The sequence below is a fragment of the Hippocampus guttulatus genome, chromosome 12, assembly GCF_054856545.1.
Source record: "Hippocampus guttulatus isolate MCC_2025c chromosome 12, RoL_Hgut_1.0, whole genome shotgun sequence".
Classification (NCBI taxonomy): Eukaryota; Metazoa; Chordata; class Actinopteri; order Syngnathiformes; family Syngnathidae; genus Hippocampus; species Hippocampus guttulatus.
The window spans coordinates 2,567,951-2,589,171 of NC_141272.1; the positions used below are offsets into that span (position 1 = coordinate 2,567,951).

The 21,221-nt window shown below is 44.2% G+C and overlaps 1 protein-coding gene across 3 annotated transcripts in view; it reads right to left on the reverse strand.

Moving 5' to 3' along the window:
- The window catches only part of yap1 (Yes1 associated transcriptional regulator), a 33,034-nt gene that overhangs the window by 9,479 nt on the left and 2,334 nt on the right, over positions 1-21,221 (reverse strand). For 2 of the 3 annotated variants that reach the window (XM_086125273.1, XM_086125272.1), the window contains 2 exons: positions 7,530-7,648; positions 4,499-4,612 (listed from right to left, as the gene is read on the reverse strand). In XM_086125273.1, the coding sequence (XP_085981399.1) occupies positions 4,499-4,612; positions 7,530-7,648 (233 nt within the window). The remainder of the gene's footprint in view (positions 1-4,498; positions 4,613-7,529; positions 7,649-21,221) is intronic. The other variant, XM_086125274.1, reaches the window with a different exon arrangement.

The following is a 21,221-nucleotide window of genomic DNA, read 5'->3' on the forward strand; positions in this document are numbered from 1 at the left end:
TATTTTATGGTCTGTTGTGAGGGAAGGGATGGGGGTGGGCTGGGGGGGGGGAGGGTCATTGAAGCTGCTAAAAAACATGAGTAGTGCTAATCTATGCATGCAAAGCGGGTCACAGTTGTATTTCTATCAGCCAGGCAGGCAAATATGTCTGACCGCAAGGGGCGGAAGAGTCAACACGAGGGTGTTTGCTTATGCAGCGGAGAGCCCAACCACAACAAAGCCCTGATGGGGACACAATTTTCATGCGGTGGGGGACGGGGATGGGGGAGGGGGGGGCTCGTCTCACTCTCGCCCTGAGCTGCTCCTCCCGCCCGTCCGCCCGCCCCGGCACCTTCCTCATTGCCATTCAATCACTGTCTGTTGACACTATCTCCGCAGCAGAATGGAGCGCGGCCTGCAGGGCGCTCCCTGGGAAGCACCCAAGGCCCCCGCCGGCAGTCCCGCCCGACTCCCGAACGCATCCATCCATCCATCCGCCTCCCACTTCTACCGAGCTGCACTCCCCCACACACACACACACACACACACAGTCCCAGAGCCGCCGCCTCTTCCCCCACACAGTCCTGGGAGGGAACGCTCCTTGTCTCCACTTCTGATCGTTCTTTCTGCACATATCCTGAAACCAACTCAGGAACTACTTGACACAGGGCTGGGGAAGTTATGTCCGGGGTAGGGGGGGGGGGGCACATTTTCAATTCATTTACATCCACCACTGGGTTAAGCTTTCCCCCCTAAGATGAACTGTTGCCCATAAAGTGCAGTTACATATTTTCCCCCAACCACAGTCCAAAATATATCCTGCAGTCATGCGGTCACCCAAAGCAAGGCACTTTGGTGGAGAGAAATTAGAGGCTATTCAACTGCTTTCAGCAGCGAAACTGATTAAAATACGCTGCCGTCATTGTTCAAATTTGCGACGGCTGACTCACTTAATTGTCGATGACTTTAAGAAGGGTTTTGTTGCTTGTTTGTTTTCTGGGTTCATTAGAAACACAATAACTTAACACGGAGACTGTCAACTTTTTTCCTTTTGGTGCTTTCTAAAAATATTGATGATTTTTCAGGATAATTAACCAAATATTTAGAAAAAAAAAATTTACATTGTAAAATAACAATGGACATAATTCAGATGCTTTTAATCCGGAGAGTTGCAAAATAATGCCCCAAAAACGAATTCATTATATTACCTTTTCTAAAAATATATATATTTGTTACTATACATCACTACAACAAATATAAATACATAACAAGAAAATCTAAATATGTAAAATTCATTCAATTATGTCGGCATTAATTTCACTCAATATTTAAAAAGCCTTCATATTATAAATAGAGTATATTTCGGTTCGGTTCGGTTTCGGTGCAGATCCGGACAACGGTGCTCATCCAAAACCATAGCAAGTCCATCTATTTTCACTTTACTTCCCATCGTGACATCCTTTATAATCGCACGACACTAAATTATTAATTCATGCGACTATCCAAATTAGGCTCGTTCGGCCTTGGCGGAGGTCAACCTTCCTAAACACTTGAACTGAACATTCTTCTAACGTGTCCTTCGAGGCTTACATTCAGAGTGAAAATGATGTCATATAATGAAACGAAGGCCCGCCACGCAGACAAAACAGTAAAGCAAAGCAAGCGCGGCGAGTATGTGCCAACAATGGGGGGAAGAGAAAAATAAATCGCCGCCGTGAACGAGCTCAGCATGAGAGGACGAGATAGGAGTGAAGGACAGGTTCATTTCAGGGCCAGCCTGATAGCACACAAGGAGGTCGACTTTGTGTATATGTGCAAATGCGTGTGCGTGAGTTTCAGAGGGTTTGTGTTAGCAACACATGAGGGCGGCCTAAGCTGCCGGGCTGAGGGAGATAAGCGAGCAAGTTAATGCCGTCTGCCTTTTGTCTTCTTCACGCACGCCCGCAACACAACGAGCCGGCCAACAACGCCGCTTATCAGGCCATCACGCCAGGAGCCGCATTACACCACACACACACACACGCACGCGCACACGCCCCATCGCCATCCACGTGGAGGTACAGATGCGAACGGACTACAATTAAAAGCGGCCCGCGACAATTTTTTGTGAGTTACAAAGCGTTATTAGCATGTCGGATAACTTCAACTGATCGTGGCAATGGACAAGAAAGCTCGAAGCAAAAAATATGCCTCGTTTTCGAAGGGTTTATTCACCATTTGCTCAACCGCTCGTTGTTGAGAAGCGTGTTGAGTTGCGCTCGCTGCCGCCATCTCGAATCGGTTGCGCGATGACTGATAAAGTACGCTCTCAAACCCGTCGAGGGCCCAATGTACTTTTCCACATCCTGATTTCGGATCGCGTGTCAAGTGTTGATTTTTATGTCATTTTTGTGTGCCGGCGTGACAGACACAATTGAGTATTTTTGTGTGGCTCCATTGATTCCTTCAAAGAGACTTACTGCTTCTACTTTTACGGCAATTAGAGCGCCTTAGCGCACGATCCCATGAAAAGTCACATAAGAGATGACATCATTGCTCCCTGCCAACTTTCAGACGAGGCGGAGGAGAGTCACATGACACGTAGGCCGCTTTTGACAAAGCCGCCTTAGAACCCAGGAAGCTAGCAGGCTAACTGGTTAGCTCGCTGCTGTACAAAAAAACAATATGGCCTCCTTTTTCCCGTCGCCACCTCCATGGAGAACGCAAGCTTATCTCATCTGGATGTTCTGTGTTCTTTTCCATTCTTCCCCCTCAAACCCTGAACCCACTCCGGCCCCCCTTTTTCTCTCCCTTGCCCCCTCCTACCTACACACACACAAACTGGAGTTCTATGACTGAAAAGGTCTGGAACAGATTAAGAGTTGGAGTGCAGAATAAAGAGGCCTGGCGGAGATTCGAGTCTGTCTGGAGCAACAGCACAACGAGGCCGTGCCTGCACTGGGCCTCACGAAAAATGGTGGGAAGGGGGTGTTGGATGTTTGTGTGTGTGTGTGTGTGTGTTGGGGGGTTGGGGGACGCGGAGCGGGGGGGTGGGTCAGCTGGCAACAGGCCTCCGTTAAAGGCGCTGTACTGCTTTTCTCTTCCGAGCTCAAATTAGCCTCCATTATTAAAGCAGCTGGCCAGCGATTGGACACCTGCATGGCAGCAAGAGTTCAGTGTGGAGGAATACGTTCCAAATCCGACACAACAAAGCAACATTTTATGTCTTTCAGCGACAGCGCCAAGCGCCGTCAAAGCGGCCAGAAGTCAACAACTTCAAGCTGAAGCTTCACGATCGTTTTGGTCCATTGCGTTGCTCATTCCCTAAGAAGAAAAGACTGAAAGACTTCTTTTTGGGAGTCTTAACGCTAGCAAGCTAGCTAGCTAGCAGGGTCTCCTTTTAGCCCACACGATTTACCGCGGAACTGAATTTGAACAATATACTGTACGTTCCAGACCCGTCGGCCTAAAATAGGCAAAAATCTGCGATTTAGGGAGATCATATCAAAACATCGGAGAATGGCTCAAAAGATAAGAGAGACAACAACTGTGAATATCTAACTTCATCCAGCACTGTTGATGTGTTGAATTGCGAAGACAAAAGTAGTACTAGAATACGTAGACCGGTTTAGAATCATGACATATGGTGACTGTCAAAGTGTTAGCGCTAACAAACGCAAGTACATATGCGAGGGCATTTTGAAAAATGATCTTCATGCAGTCACGATTTACTGTGCGATTATTATTATTATTTTTTCGAGGCACTATCCCCCCCCCCCCCGAACAAACTCGCATGAGACTTGAAGGCTAAGACATGTCTTGTACATATGTGTCCCATCTCTGGATCAAGGCCCGACTCGGCTCTGTGTTTCTGGCTCCGGTGGCGGCACGGGAACAGTTAACACGATGAAACTTCACTATCAGGCGCCCGCGAGCCGCGTGTGCGCTCATAACTTGGAAATCTTCAAAGCCGCCGTCTCCACCTCCCCAGTTGCTGCGCTCCCCTTTCAACTCGGTTTTGGACTCTGTACGCATTCGCTGACGAGACATGCAGGCTTCGTCTACTCCAAGGCTGCGCTGACATGGGATGAAGTGATGGCCCTTTTTTTTTTTTTTTTTTTTGGTCTTAACCAACATACCTGGTCCTGTCACTTATCTCCTAACTGTGTGGAAAACCTCCGGTGAAACTTTAGCTAGGGCTGGAATAGAGGGCGGCTGGTGGGGTTGTGGGGTGGGGGGGCTTGCTGTATGTGTGTGTGTGTGTGTGTGTGCTGTTGCTAGGATTAACAGCCAACTCAGCTGTTGTTTCACCACTAAAATGGCTGACAAAAGGTGAGGTGCTGCATCAGAGCAAAGCGGCGCTAGGGGAGGTGCAATGCGGAGCAGTCCAAAATAAAATCAAAGTCGCTCAGGCTGCTACAGCTGCGAGGAACTTTCACGGGGGTGGGGGGGGGGGGCAGTTTGAGTTTCTATGACGACGGCTTTGACTGTTGTTTTCCATTGACGATAAACGTCCGACTAACTTTGCTGCAGAACTCACCGAAGCGGGGGTCGAGCCGCGGGTCCAGCCAGGAAGTGGTTTTGTTCTTGTGGTTGATGTAGTAAATTTCACCCTCTGATGTAATCGCTTGTTCCCAGCCTTCAGGGAGTGGTCCTGGGGGAGGGCGGACAACACGTGTGACGTCAAAACATTTTGGCTTTTTGTTGTGTCCGATGAGTGTGAGAGTGGCGGCAGAACATGAAAAACGCACGTAAGAAGGCAACGTGTTGGGTTTCTGGAGTGCTGGTCCAGCTCACAAGTGTGAAATTAAACAACCACGTTGATCTTTCGCGAGCTGCCTATTTCTCAAAATATGTCGCAGCGAGCCATTCTGACATTTTCATGTCACAGCTCGCATTTGCAGTCCGCTGCATGTGCCACACACGCTGATCTGCTTCTCTCATTCAGTGAGCCCCAAAAACCGGTCTGTTGGGCACTTGGTATCGCTCTGCAGACTTATCTAAGGGGAAATAAAAAAGTTGGGGACCGCTGCTCTGATGAATGAGTGCAATCAGGCAGCTCGGCCATGAAGTGCTGCCTTCACAAGTGAAAACACGAGCTGTGTTTTTAGTGTGGTTACAGGTGCGTGTATGCACTCTTTTAAAACTACTTTGGTAGAATGGTGACCATGCGCTTGGCGTAAAAATGGGTGTAACTTCATTTTCGTGTTTGTGGCGGTGTTGCGCATCTCTGGGCGGTTGCCTTGCCCCTGACTCATTTGACAATTTGGTAGCAGAAAATAGTCGGCACTCGGCGTAAAAACAGACGCATTGTGCCGGGGCAATGGTCGGGTTCAGTGTGCTCGTGAATTTGGGAGACGCGCTACACCTCACTGGGACTGCAAATTTGGTGACAAAAAAAAAGGAGACTAGGTTTTAGACTCACAAAAAGCAGGTCTAATTCGTGGCGCAGGTGGATGAATGCAATTTTAGTGTACTTTGTATTTGATCGAGGTGCCGAAAGACAAATTCGGCGTGTGTGGTGGATGTCATGGTATTTCATTGATAAATATGACACCAGCGTGGGACAATCCGAAGGCCAAACGATGGACCGACCGGACACTCTATCAGATTGTTTTAATGCCAACGCTCGCTGTCACCAGGGGGCATATTATATTTTGTGGCGCATAAAGCCGTCAACTGTTTAGCACATCCGCCTTGCAGTGCACAGGTGCAGGTTTCGAATCTGGCTCCGGCTTTCCTTCCTTTTTTCTTTTGTACAATAAACGCTGCAATTGGTGAAAACCCACAATATAGAGAGACCATATTTTAAAAAAATTATACAAGTATAAAACACACATTTGAAACACTGTCAACAATCAGTAACCCGAACCGATGCTTTGCAATCTAACTTTTCACTGCTAAATGATACGTAAATCTCGACTGCAACAACTTCAATGATCTCCCTCTGACGCACATTGCGATCTAGCTATTCGATAATTGTTGCTCGAAACCGGAAACACGACTGTACAGTGGGAGCGAAATGTCATTTTGACACCTTTTGATGGGCTCCGAAATCTTTTTCCAGCTCTCAACAAGAGCAGATTTGCACGCAGGCAGCAGCAATATGACGGCTGACGCTTTCCGTGTAATCTGGGAGTCGCGGCGCTCCGAAAAAACATGTCAGACAGGACCTGTCACGTTCTATTTGGGTCTCACCTCACCCGAGGCAAATTCCAGCAGCGCGGACTCCAGCGAGCAACGCCGAGCCTGGCTGACGAGTAGCGACTAGCACGTAGCCATGAAATGCCGAGACAGAAGTACCGGTGGTCGAGTCCGAGGATAGTTGTGCAAACTCGGAACCATACGGGGGGAAACGGAATGAAATGAGGGATTTCGACTTCATGTAAGATAAATGACACCGCAAAATCTTCATCGGGGATGGCTTTATGTGTCCTTAAATGTGTCATTGACGCTAACGTTTAAAAACATTTTTTTTTTCATTCCCAGTACATCGGGGTTTTTAAGATGTATTCAATTTTTGTTCTTAACTTTGACCGACAAAATCTGGCACGATACAGATTTTTACCATGCGTAGTAATTTAGAGCTGTGACGTCTCAGGAAAAAAATATATACCTGTATATTCCACGAGTTGCTGGACTTCACCACTAATTCATTAATATGACAAAATATATTACACATTCATCGAGAAACGTTTACTTGCATTGCATTTTTTTTTAATTGTAAACATTTGTTGGCCAGTGTTATGTGCCAATGAAATCGGAAAATAAAAGCACCAAATAAATGTCTCAAATTAACAAAATATATGCTTGTGCTTGGTCTGCCAAGATATTTCTTGTTACCGGGCAGTTTTTTGTGCAAACGCCCCCCGTAAAAATCACACGCTATTATTGAGATTTTCTGAAAGGTTATGAGTAAGAAAGTTCCTCTTAAAATAATAAAAAACAGAATTCTGAAATGTGTAGGTTGTATAAATATACAAAGTCATGCGATTGCTCCAATCAGGGACAAGTTAGGAATCACCTGATTTATCTTGCGCATGCTTACGTTAGTCCTGAGACCACACGTGAAAAAAAAAATTGGTGACAAAAAGCAAACAGGGAAACATAATTTTGAGCAAAGAAAGTATTTTTTTTCTTTTTTGCTCAAATTATTTTTGTATTACTTAGCTTGTGCTGTGGTTGAACTCGTTCAACAGGCATCAAGTTGATGTCCGCTCTCAAACACTTAGCTTAGCTTATTGCTAATGCACTCAGAGACAGAGGTCACAAATTAGTTCGGGGTTAGGGTAAGTCAATTAACCAATTTCGCTCTTCCGTATTTGAAAATAAGTTATGCATTTTCGTTTTAGTGTTGCACAGGGATTTTCCATGCGATTGGTTAGTAAACATTTGCATAGCAGTTTGAACTGCCCCAGGTCAAGACAGCAAGTTTGAGACGCAAATCCCAGAACTTTTCTATTCCTCCTTTCTTACTTTTTTCTTGTTTTTTATTTTAAGATTGACTGACTCATAACCAGCAATACAATTTCAATAAGCGAGAAAAAAAACAACAAAAAAAAACTACACACCGCTGGCCGGGTTCATCAGATTCTGTTGCTGGACCGGCACAGAGCTGGGTGGGGGAGCCTGGTTCATCTGCAGCAGGGCCTTGCGGGGGTCCTGCCAAGTGGTGGTCTGATCAATGTGGCTGCCGGGGGACAAAGAAAGATAAGACAATCAGTTTGGGGGGGAAAAGTTCAAAGCGGAGGGCGGCCTCATGCGAAGCGGCAGGCGCGCAGGAACTGATGAGTCAGTCGCGGAGCTTTCAATTGAACAATGGGAGCGATACAGCGAGTTTCCAAAATCAGCTTACACGCGCCCGGAAAACACGTTTGCCTTTAATTCTCGGGAAATCGGCGGCGTGAAAAACACTTGCAGCCGGCCAAAAAGAGTTTCCGCAGTCAGAGGCGAGCCATGTGATGACACCAAGGCAACAGATGGCAGCTATTGCTCTTATATTGTCAAGTAGCATCGGCTAAGCTAGCAGCAATTTACGGTTTTTGATTCTGTGGTGCTGGTGTGTTTCAAGGCTAAAATATTTTTTTTAAGGGCGGGGGTGTCTAATACTTGTTGTGTTGCTGTATTAGTATTTTTAATTTTTTTTTCTAATAGTCAACTATTCGTTTTTTTGTATTTTTTGCTAATGTTTTTGGCTAGTATTTTTGACTTTGCTTTGTCTAATATAAAATGTGTATAATTCTTGACAAATTCCTCAACATATTTGCATTTCCTGTCTAGGATTTCACATAATTGCACGCTAGTTTTGTATTCTAATATTCATGCGATCTTAAAAAATCTCAAGTATGTCTATTTTTGAGTGTAAAAAATGTGTGTTTCTGGCTATTCATCTATTACTCTGTTTTCTAATATTGTACAAATTTTACTTTACAGCGTGTCTATTTTTTTTAAATTGTTTTTGTATTTCTTGATTTTTGAAAAATGTTATTATGCAAGTGATATTTTGGTAGAATTCCCTCAAATGCTTTGCACAGTTTTCAAATATTCTTGTATTGTAATACTTTGTGTTTTCAAATTTGTTTTGTACTTTATTGTTGAAATTTTTTTTTGTGGGACATTTTTCTTTTTTTTTGCAGATTTTTTTTTCTTTTTTAGATCTTTTAAATTATGGTTTGACTAGTGCCACTCCAATTGGAGAACGTGCGTAAACCTGACATTTAATCAGCAATAATACTGCTCACTGGGATCATTAAGTGGAATTTTCAGTGCATGTCATCTCGAAATCAAAACAAAACCCGTTGGCGGGGGGGGGGGGGCTACAAAAGGAGTTTGCGGCCTCAGGTGAGGCGCCGGTCTCAAAGCTTTGAAAACAACGAGCGAAGGTCAGAACAATGTTGCCGCGTCTATTTCACGGCTCCACTTTGCCTGGCAGTGAGGGCGGGAGGAGGTTTCGGGAGGATTGCGGTGGGTGTCGGGGTAGTGGTGGTGGTGGGGGGGGGGTATTGTGTCGCATTCTGTGAAGGCATTGATAATTAGTGCTTTGTTGGTACTTGTTGCTTGATTAAGATGGAAAGCTAATACAGGAAGCCCTCCTCTCCCGAGCGAGACCCTCTCTATTGAGGGAGGGTCAGTCCCAGGGCTCAACGCAGGGGGTCCTTCCCCCCACCCCCTTTTCCTGGAAGCCTCCCCCCGCCCCCCTGGACACTGTGGAGTGTCAGGGGCTTGAACAATCTGGCGCCACATTTACAAAGCGTTCACCTGCTTGACAAAAGCGCAGACTGAGCTACGACCTCAAACCCCTCACCATTCATGTTCTTTTTATTTGGCTGCTGAGACGTCCCTCGGCTCAAACAAAACAGACCCCAGCAGATTGTTGAGGCGGTGTCCGCAACTCCTGTGTTTACAATATGGCCGACGAATTAACCTAGTGGCCAGTGGTCACGTCCCGCGCTTTAGTTTGGGGAATTCTTGGCAGGTTTCACTTCAACTGTAATCTGAAGAGAGTCTGACTGGGGCCCGACTCGGCACTCTTCCTTTAGCTCGACTTGATTTGGTGAATTTGTCAAGCGGAGATTTTCTTACAACTGTAGTTAGCACTTAGCCTGAATTTGTCAAGCCAAGAACTATTCTGACAGCAATTTTGCTCACATTTGAACCATTAAACTGAATTAATCCAACGGCGACATTACATAAATATTGAAACAAGAATTTGTCGAGCTAAAAACGATTTTGATGTTTTACTTCAGCTCGACTTTTTGCCGCCGAGTAGAACATTTCAAGCCAAAACAATTTTTGGGGCAACTTCATCTTACATTTCAGCTTGTATATATTTTAGCCATGAGTTTGAATTTAAGTCGTATTCTGAAAGCCGCGTCATCTTGATTTGACTGTCGAAATAGCTCTAGATTGATTAATCCGAATGTCAGATGAAATTGCGAGCAAAACAAAAGCTAAATAAATTTCTAAACAATTAAAAAGTCAAACTAAAGTAGCGATTAAAATGAGTCAATGAGTTAGTCGCCTGTTTATTTTGGGTTTGACAAATTAAAGCGAAAAGCAAAAACGTCTTGCACTGAACATTGATCGCGGCTGAACAAATTCAAACTAAATGGCGAACATTTAAGAAAGTTCCTTTGAAAATAGTTTCTCCTGAGTCAAATTCAAGCCAACAGCAAAAAATAAAATTGACTAATTAAAAACCAAGGTTATGATGACGTAAAACTTGGCTCGGCAAATTCAATCGAACGGCTAAAAAGCATTTATCACAATTGTTCCTTTTGCTGAATTCAAGCGAAAATGTCAACTCATGTTTGACTATATCTCTTTCGGCTCGGCCATAATCCCAGAGGGCCTGACTCAGCACTCCTCCCCGAGCCCCACAGCCCAACCCTGACCACCCTCCGCTGCACAATGCAACCCATTTTAAAGCCCCCCTCTTGTTTATGCTTTACTGATCAAAGGAGCTGCCAGATCCCGGACTCCCTCCCCCTCGTGGCCCTCACACACACACACACACACACACACACACACACACACACACACACACACACACACACACACACACACACACAGCAAAGTAGCTGGAACTGCTCAGACTGGAGGGGCCCCCTTGAGAAAGAGGGGTCACAGGGAGCGGGGGCAATACAACTGTCCAATAGAGAAAAGGATTGAAAGAGGGGGGAAAAAAACATCCACGTAACCACCCCCCCCCCCCCCCCCCCGGAAAGCGAATGGCCGCCCGAGTTGCTGTGGTCCTGTTGCACTCCGCCCTGACCTCCCCTTCCCACTATGGAAACTATGACATTTTGACATTTATTATAAAGGGGAGGAGAATGGGAGAGAAGCAGTAGGAGAAGGAAAGGAAGCTTGGATGAGACCGGTCCAGCCCGGGGGCCACACGTGGGCCTGCCGCACATTTCTTTTGTAATTGGCCTGCCGCATACTCTAATCATAAAATTGAAAACGGGCCACATCAAAGAGTTCGCAGAAATATAAGTACATGTTACTGTTTCAAGATATACAGAGACAGTGAGAGAGAGGGAGAACACTTCGAGCACACTAAGACTAATTACTATTTGCTTTGTTACCTTTCACCCAACTGAGATTTACATTTGTTGATTTATACGGTTATGTTCAACTGCTTAGCATGTTTACCTACAACACACTCAATTGGTTTGAGCGTGTTTCATAAATACAAAGTGAAGTGGTCCACCTCTTCCTTTTCTATTGACGTTTCTATCAAGCTAGCAAGATATTTGTTTGGACAAATCAACAACAAAAAAAAAGTTGATGATCAAAGGCGTTAGTGATAAAACCCAATCTTTTCCTCCTCACCAGCACTCTGTGTTCCAAACATTTAGTCACTCGGGAAGCGGGTCAATGAGTTACAAGCGGCAGGTAATTCATCACCAAGCTGTAAAACTAAACGATAATCCATTCAGCCAGCCCAATATGGCCCGAGCCGGACGCCACTTCCTGTGGGCGAAACATGAAACAAACCAAAAAAGAAGCGTGGCGGCAACTGTTGGGGTGGGGGTGGCCCACCAGTTGCTGCGAGGAATTGCTGATGATCCTCAAACCCGCACCGCGGCCGCAACTGCTGCGTGTTATCTTTACTCGCCTGTGGTGGGGTTGCTAGCACCCTCCCCCCTGGCCTCTTTTCTCCCTGGGGGCAAACCACTAAATGGCAGGACACTGCCTAACTAATCAACTCTGGCTTGAATATTAGCTGTTAGCGTCATCTGGGTTTTTTTGGGGGGGGGGGGTTAAATAAGAACCATTTTGATATGTGCTTTAGCTTGAATTTGTCAAACATGGACCTATGTTAGCTTACAGCATGGATTTGACATTAGCTTGAATATTTCTATCGTGACCTTTGAATTTGTCGGGCCAAGAATTTGCTTAACAGCAACTTAACACATTTTATCTTTCAGCTTGAATCTATCAAGAATAATTTTGTTAGCTCCTTTAGCTCGACATATAGCGGCTAGGAACTATCAAGCAAATAACGAACATGTTGGCAACATTAGCTTGGCAGTTAGCTTGAATTATGTCAACCCAAAAACAGATACAGTATGTTATCAACTTCAGCCTGACTTTTAGCACATGCTATAGTTTGACAAACCAAGAAAAATCACGTTGGCAGCCACTTCAGACAGAATTGAAGCTGACATAATTTTACCAAGTCATACAAATAGATCCAATTATGTGAAATACAATGTTTCAATCATCTAGAGAATCAGACAAGTAATTTAAACGGGTGTTTTAAATCATTTTGAAACTGTACTTTGCACGCCAGGTCTGTGGCTAACTGGAGGTATTTTGCTGTGGAAATACTACAAATACAACACTAATCATGTGTAAGCGGACTTAGCTTAGGCATTGGATGAGATGGCGGCGTTGTGCTATTTTGGTCCACTCAAAGGATTGCTTGTTGTTGATGAACCAGCCGTGGAGAATGAAGTCACGATTCTTAACCCATGCCCACCCCCGTCCTATTCATTTTTGTCGAAGTACATTTTCAGCTCTATTATATCAAAATGGATGGTCGTGAAGATGCTCAATTGGACTCTCATCGCAGTTTCGTATGACTCAGATGAGGGCAAAGAGACGACGTTGGATCCACCTGGACCATTGAGATGTCCTTGACGGATGCCCCAGTTATCATGGTGCCGATTATTGTGCGGGTGATATTTATAATGTCCTGCTGAGGAAGAGGAAGCGGGTTGTTGCTGTTGTTCAGAGCTACAGAATCATAAGCGTACAACACGATGGCTCGGCCAGTGAGTTACTTTTCATGGAAACGGACCACAAGTCCTTGCGCCCAATCGAGAACTATCAAATCATCAGCAAAACCAGCAAATATCCGTTCTGAGAACTGATTCACTAATAAGTGCTATCACGCTGTGTAAAGTTAGATCAGAGGCGAAACTGGAATGATTGTGAGGATCTCCGTCTAGAAAAATGCCCCCTAGAGATGAGTTGTCAAGATTTTATAAACGGCACTCCCGAGGTTGTCAGGAGCTGCCCTTAGGATGGGGGTACATGCTCAGAAGGCGGTAGAAGCCAGGGACTAAAGACTGCACCAAGGGGGGCCAGATGTAATCAGGCCCCTAAAATGAGGATGACCACCTCGGCTCTGGTCTGGCTGGGGGATGCCTGGTTGCCTTTCTATCAGCAGGACATCATCAAGAGAGATTATTGGGGCAACCTCCGTGACCTCATTGTGGCTTTGGGTTTCCCTTTGAAGAGGCGTTTGTTTCGACAAGATGCAGCTAAAGACTGCGAGTGTGTGGCTTTCGCTCCACTGCCCCCCCCCCTAGAAATGTATATTTGTCATCTTAATAGGTTGATCCTGAAAGCTGTTAGTCATAAACACAGATGTTTTCTTTTTCTAAAAACGATTGCCATTCCAGAAACTCAAGGAACTATGTCAATGGCAAGTTAGCCATTAGCTTGAATTATTCAAGCCAAGAACAATTTTGTTGGCAATCTATGTTGAATTTTTAGCTCAAAGCTTCGATTTGTCACGCCAACAACCCTTTCAAAGTTTTGAACTTGAGCTGTCAGCTTGAATCTGTCAAGCCAATAGCAATTTTGTTCGCAACACAATCCTAAACGTTAGCTTAATGCCAGCGTAAAGCTTGGATTCTAAGATATATTTTAAGAGATAATTTAACTCAACTTTTAGCCACAAAGTTGAATTTGTCAAGCAAAGAATAACTTGGATAGCTACTTTAGCTGTTAGCCTAAATTTGTCAAACCAAGAAATATTTTAAAAATGACTCATGAAATGCTGCACACATTTTGTTAGAAATGTAAGCCTAAATCTGATTTTTTAGCTTGGACTTGTCAAACCCATAACTGCTTTGTAGTGACTCCATCTCGAGTTTTAGCTGTTAGCTTGAATTTGTCAAGCGAATAACAGTTTCATAGCAACTCTACAACATGTTGCCAGAGGAGAACGTTTCACGGTTGATTGTCTTTAAATAGCATGTTATGGACTGATCAATTTCGGACCCACGGAATGGAAACATTTTAGTCAACAAACTCTGAATGCAACTTAAATGAATTTCAACACCCAAGACGAATTTGCCAGTCCTCAGCCAAGTGCCCCCCCCCAATCATTTTCAAGACTTTTTTGGGTTGTGATTTTTAAAACAATGTGGCAAAGATATTTGTGGTGATGTATCATAAGCAGAAAATAGTACTGAACATACTGGATTAATTTAAATTGTTTCTGCGGGGAACGTAATTTGAAAACAACCTCTTCTGGGGATAGTGTGCAAAGAGAAGCTCTTTGGGTGAGTTTAACCCCTGCTCCCACCTGAGGAGACCAACTCGCCATGCCGGAGATGCCCTCAGCTGACAGTAGAAGCATTGATGTCTGGGACGGAGGTGTTACATCAAGACTTTGGTAAACACCGGGCTCGACTTTCTCACAGTCCCATTTGTGTGCTGAGCTGACAGCCCCCCCTCCGAGTGGAACAGGAAAGGGTCTTGTCTGTGTGTGTGGTCAATAAAGCAAAAGTTTGTCAAACACAAAGTTAGCCCAAATGAGCTCTTCACACAGGCCCACAATGGCGTCTTCCCCGAAATCCATTTGCGCAGCCACGGGGTCACAACGGTCGGGAGTGAAATCAAATTTGGATGAGGAGAAGCACGAGTACAAGGCCTTGTTAACAGACTGTAAAAGACCGAACGAGATGGCGATGTAGATATTTGGTGCAATATCTAGAAGCAAAAATGAGCGCCTCGACCTCGTTTCAGGTTCTGTAGCTTGTGATGCAAACGTTACATTTTACCGGATGGTATACAAAGAGGTGGTACTCTGGTGTGCACCATTCACATGTCAATATTTTTATTCTTTTCTGACAATCAGTGAGAGAGCCATCTTGTATTTTTGAAACACACGATTCGACTTGCTCAGCTTGCAGGAGTTCCAGAGCCACTTTCAAGCAACTGCGCTGTCTGATGCAGACACTATCAATCAGAAATCCCCCCGCATCCGACGCAAGGTTCTACCGACCTGCTATCCCGTCAAACCGAAAAAGTAAGCAGTGTTTGTCTTTTTTCCGTGTGCGATAGATTTAAAAGATAATAATAATCAATCACTTTTTACTTTTGGTAGTCAAACTAAAATGGAAAGAACGAATAATACACAGACTGCCGTCCGTTTTTTTCAAAATTGTTTTGTGATGCTAATAAAATAAAATAAAATACTTTTTTTTTTTTTTTAAAACAACAACCACCACTGGACGTGGGAAAGTTCACCCTGTCTAAAGTGTTTAAAATCCAATTGGGAAAAGACAAGCGCTCATCAACGCATGGCTCTACCTGACCCTGAGGCCGGACAATAACAGCCCCCAGCCCAACCCTGCCCCCCAAAGAAGCTCACCCCAGCTTAGGGCTGACTTCCCACGGCCTAAAAGCTCATTGAAAGCTGCATTTAATAAGCGTCCGGAAACAGTGATTACCCTTCCTAGTTGGCCGGTGTGTCTAAATTAGAAACCTTCATTAGTTTATGACCCGAGACCCCCCCCCCTTTCCCCGCCCCTCAGTCCCACCAAGTCAGCCAGCACTAAGCAAGGTGACCCAACCTCCCTGCTGTCATAAATCAAAGGCCACAGCTAAGTGCTGGAAGAAAGAGGAGGAAAGGTCAACAGACTTTGTTGACGTTGGAGCACTCTTTAAATTGGAGCTGTTTTTCTTTCTCATGGAACAATTGTGCAACTCTATCGACATCATGATTAGTCCCGGAGCCCTCGCTACCAATTATTGCCGCATGCATTTAGGCCAACTCCATATGTCGACTTTTTTTTTTGTTTTTAAATTACAAACTATGATGCGATGTTTACAAAAAAAAGAAAGAAAAAAAATGTGAACTGCTTCACCCACTGCCTGCAAACTTCCTCCACATAAGCAACGGGACGGTTTCTTTGTCCAATTAGATTTCAGATTTAGTAGCTGGCCCACGATGATTTAGGCCAACATTTTTATGCAGATCGCTTGGTCAGAGCACGCCACGTTCAACGAGCAAAACCAAATATTGAATAACCAGCATCTTGCGACATAAATTCTCACCGATGTAAACAATTATACCTCACATTGGTGGATACCCAGAAAACTTTCTTCCGTGATGGTTCATTACTTCCGGTAGCACTTTAAGACAAATTTTCTTAATGTTAATTGAACAGTTGCTATTCTTGAGGTTTATTTACACCTGAAAAAAAAAATATGAGTAAAGGCCAAGTCAAAGAGTGAATAAGGATATAAGGATCACGGTTTCAGTGCCAGGACAAAAGGACCCCCCCCCCCCCCCCCAACTAACACACACAAACCTTTCTGCACATCTCCACACGGCAGCCATTTAACTCCGCAGAAACAAAAGAGGGCCCCCGTCACAGAGCGGCGGCTCTCTATTGATGCCGCTGCTCTTAAAGGGAGCGAGACGTCAGCATCCGCGGGGTCGCAATGACTCCGAGGACCGTCGCCCACCGCGCCGCAGTCCTACAGTGCGCTCATAAACAACAGCCGAGGGAATTCCCGGTCCGGCCCGGATTGACAAACGGCCGGCGGAGACAAGTGAGCGAAACGTGAGCCGACGTGCCGCTTGTCCATGGTGGCCATCGACGACCCCGCTCGCCGCCATACGCTCGCTCTCCGGAACTTTGCCGCTCGGCCTCTACACTTGGGTGTCAGAGCTCGGCCCGTTTATAAATAGGCCAGCGTCTTTTCCAAGCAGCGGCAGCCGAAGGCCGTCTGTGCTCCGGATCGAATGTCGCCGCTGTGATGTGCGATTTTCTTTCACTTGTGTGACATCTCGGGGGGGTTGCGAGCCAATTGAAAATCTGCTTTCCTGCTTGAAACATTGTTCAGTGTCGAAAATGCTTTTTGGGAGTTGCTTTTTCTTTTCTAAGTCTGTCACTAATTTAGCTATTTTGGACCAATTATCCTATCTGCGTCAGTCTCAAGAAACCGAACAATTGCATGAATCCCATTTAAAAAAAAAAAAAAAAAAAAAAAAAGAGGGCTGCTTTTCACGTGGAGTCACCTAGTGAGAAATCTTAGGCCACTGATCGATTCGGACCTGACTTTCGGCAATCATATATCAAATCAATCATTAAACAGCCGTGTACCATTTGACAGTCTAATCCAGAGTGAAGGACTGCTTGCACCGAGCAGACAAGAGGGACCTTATCTGTGCTTTTATCTCCAGCAGAATTGATTATCGTCACGGTCTTCTGACTGGACTCACACAAAGAGCATCAAATAGCTGCAGATCATCCAGAACCCTGAAGCTCGGAATCTGACCAGTACAAAAAAAAAAAAGCCAACATATTACTCCAGTCCTAAAGGCTTTTCACTGGCTCCCAGTCAGCTGTGAAATAGATGTGAAAATTCTGTTATTGTAGTGTTCTGAGGTCTACAGACTCGCGTCAATTAGTGGGGCGCGTCTTTCAAAGCAAACATGGTGCAGTGGCATTTAGTTGTTATGCTGCACACAAATGGGAGTAAGATGGTAACGGAATCCATTAACTCACTCAGTACCAGCCAATTCTAGACCAAGTCTGAAAAGACGTTTAAAAAAGTCTTTGGGAGTGAATGAGTTAAGTGGAAGATGCTTTGGCTGCCGAAAATTAGTGATGGGACGAACTCTGGCGAGGCGTGTCCAGTGCGACGTCATTTATTTTTTTGAAAGCACCAAAACATGAGCTGCGCTGCCTGACATGACACGAGCACTCACGCAAACGTCATTTTCAAAATGACTACACTACAGTGCGCAGTCAACAAACACCATTCTGATTAGCGATGGCGGGATATACGTATTACATTACCTCATGAGTTAAAAAAATATATATATATCCGTAGCGTGCGCTCTGTGTCCGCATTATATTCCCCGTGTTCCCGTCTCCAACTTCACTTGACAGCGATGACTTCAAACTTTATTTTTGTCCTGTTTGTACTTTAAAGTGACCCCAAACCTTGGGCATCTTTGACTATTCCGCCAAGGAAGTCCCCAATGACTGAGTCACTGAGTGCGTCTGCGACAAATGCGTGCGCAGGAACCACGGAAGTGGCTAAACACGGACATTTTTGTGACCGCTGATTTTTGTGGTCAACTTTGTCGAGTTAGACTTTTTTTTTTTTTTTTTGACAGTCAACCACATGAAAACGCAAGACAAATCCCAACAAGTAATTGAAGTGAGTCAAACCACATAATGGGCAAAATAGTTTCAGATCTGCTTTAAATAGTTTTTAAAAAAAAGGTGGGGGGGGGGGGTCTAATTTTTGAACAAACAAACAAATGAAGACGACCCTTTCCAAAGTTCAAAATCGAATCCGGGAAAAGACGCCCTTCAGATTGAATGTAGGTGTTTTTTTGTGTCTTTCCATTCTACTTTCCCCATTGTTTTGGTTGAACACAAGATCAAATCCCGGAAAGGGAGTCAAAACCCAGAACGCAACAAAATAGCTGCAAGTGCGCACAACTAACAATTCGCTCCACTAAAGCCTTCATTTATCCCACCCAATTGAATAATTAACAGTTTCTTAACAAAGGATCCTGGGAGAGGCTGCAAAACACTGCCTCCACACTCCAAAACACACACATTTCTTTGAAACGCTACAGATGTGGTGCAGCTGTGAACTTTTCCCACATCTGGCAGCGAAATCTCTCTTTTTTTTGATCCCGATTAAATCGGAGTGTTTGCGCTGTCTTTTTTTTTTTTTAATTTGTTGCACCAGAAACAGGAGACCTCCTGTGTCAAAATGAGCTCTTCCACAATGATTATGCAGTAGCGGCAAAGCACTAAGTCACTCCTGTTTAAACTGACGCCACTTAAGGAGTATCCAAAAGTTACAAAGGACTCCGAAGTTCAGCCAAAAAAGGAAAAACATGACAGAGTGGTGAATGTAGAATGAGAATCAAGTCGGATATTCCGGAGAAAAAAAGTTGAATGTTTTTGAAATCTAGTCTGAATTTGATGAGCTGTGAGGCTCTTTCTTGATTAAAAAATTTAAAAAAAAATAGGACTTTAAACTGGTATTGTTATGACTTCAATCTTGGAAATTTTTACTGAAAAAAGAAAATACAGTTGTAAAAAGTTTTTGATTCTCGTAATATTATGACATTGGTCTAAACAAAAAAAAAAACAATATATGACAAATATGTCTTGAAAAGTATGCAGTATACAACAAATTTCTCAATGTTTCCTTTTCCCCCCCAAAAAATTAGAATTTTTGAGCATGCCATACTTTATTCTGAAAATGTACTTTTTTTTGTCATCTTAGTACAATTTTAATGAAATGATACCACTTTATTTTTTTTAAGTGACCAACTTTTTTCCCTTCAAAATATGTTTTCATGAACCACAAAAAACTATTTTTTGGTCTTGAACTATATGCAACTACAAACCTGGTAAGCCTAAATCACTACATGCAAGCACTTTGTTCTCATACTATGACACTTTAATGGTCGTATGGTTACGACTTTTACTTTGGCAGTGTTATTTTGATCCGAATTTGGAAAAAAAAGTCAAATTTGAGAGGCTTGAAGCTGGACTTTATTTACTACTTTGGAGATGGTGAGTGGCATTCAGCTGGCCAGGTTAGCAGATGACGCCGGCCAACTTGTGTCTGCCGAGGCCACCACAGTGGACCTTTTGTCCGCAACGGCGAAACCCGAGGAATGCTACATATGGCCCACTAAAGACTCGTCTTGTTTGCTAGCCAAATGTAATAACCTGCACTTGACCGCGTTTGGGGAGGACTATCCGCCATTGTGGACGCCGTCCCAGGCCAGCAAACGACCGTCAGCGTCATGTACAGCGACTTTGATTTCCGAGGCAAAATCCTCAAACTCTTCCAAGACTTTCACTGTGTCAAGTTAGCACAAATGCCGAGATAAGGCGCCTTTAGCGCTAGCCAATGACTTCACATTTCGCAACCGGTGTACTAAAATGTGTGAAGAAAATATAACGGGCGTTGAGCGTTTTCATTAGGTGACCAAAACATCTTCCGTGACAGAAAAGCGCCACAAAATGCTCGCCGCTCAAATCTAACGCTAGCAGTTTTTAGGGATCGGCGATTACCGAGAACTGGTTTCAGTACGGACCCATACCAGCCTTATTTTAAGGTATCGGACCCTGGTGGATGCTGCCGATACCGGCCTCCGATAGTTAAGGGCAAAGAAAAAAAATCTGACATCAAGTAAGCCCTGTACTGCAGCAGTGTGTGACGCATCAGCAAATCATCTCTTGCGTCACAAAAAAAAAAAGCTATGCTCACAATTTGTTTTGTCGTTGCGTTGCATGAAATTTGATCGACCGAAAGTACGAGAGGTATCAGTATTCGGTATCGGAGAGTGAACCATATTGGTATCGAACTGAAGAAGAAGAAGGAAAAAAAAGGAGGTATGGAACATCCCAAGTTGTTTTACATTTGACAGCGTCCGTGAACTGCATTTTGAAACTAGATGTAGGTACTCGGTACAGCCGCGAGTTGGCACACACAAACACACATGCGTCCATTAAAGGGGATGTTGTCACTTTTCAGAGCATACGGTACCGAGTCCCGAAAGAAAACCCGAGTGTAATTTCTTGTGCCGCATGACCACATAATCGCATCCTTGAAAAATTAAGATATCAATTTTTTTTTTTTTTTTTTATAAACAGGACCTTATTTTGTAACCTGATAAGACGGTCAGCTGTCCGCTGAAGTAACGTCTGTCCCCAACAGGGTTGTATGACGACATTTGTTCTTTGAAAATTGGGAGTGATGTTGTGAATAGTTGATGTAATAAACACAAAAATGATCATTTGCAAAGGATTCTGTCTTGTTAAAGATGTGCATAGCGACATACGGGGAGCGGCGCAGCAATTAACATGCGCAACCAAATACTCCTCCCTACTTTATCTTTGGGCCAATTCAAAGTCAATATGATTGTGACAGGACATCAATCAAATGACAGAGACAATGGGAGCGCATTTCATTTGATTTGGTTGAGTTCCTTTCTGTAAAACGGGTCATGAATATTTGGGGGACGTGTGGCTTGTGTTTCCTTTCCGTTAAGATGACTATGATAATATATGGATCTTTTTTTTTTTTTTTTTATGGAAAGGGGGGGTTAGGGCTCAGAACTGAAGCTTTGCTTCCTTCCGCCCCTTCTTGGACTTGCGCATTATCAAAGTGTGACTTCTTTTTTTTTTTTCTTTTCTCAATTGTGTTGCTTTGATTCTTGTGATGGTTACAGACAAATAAAA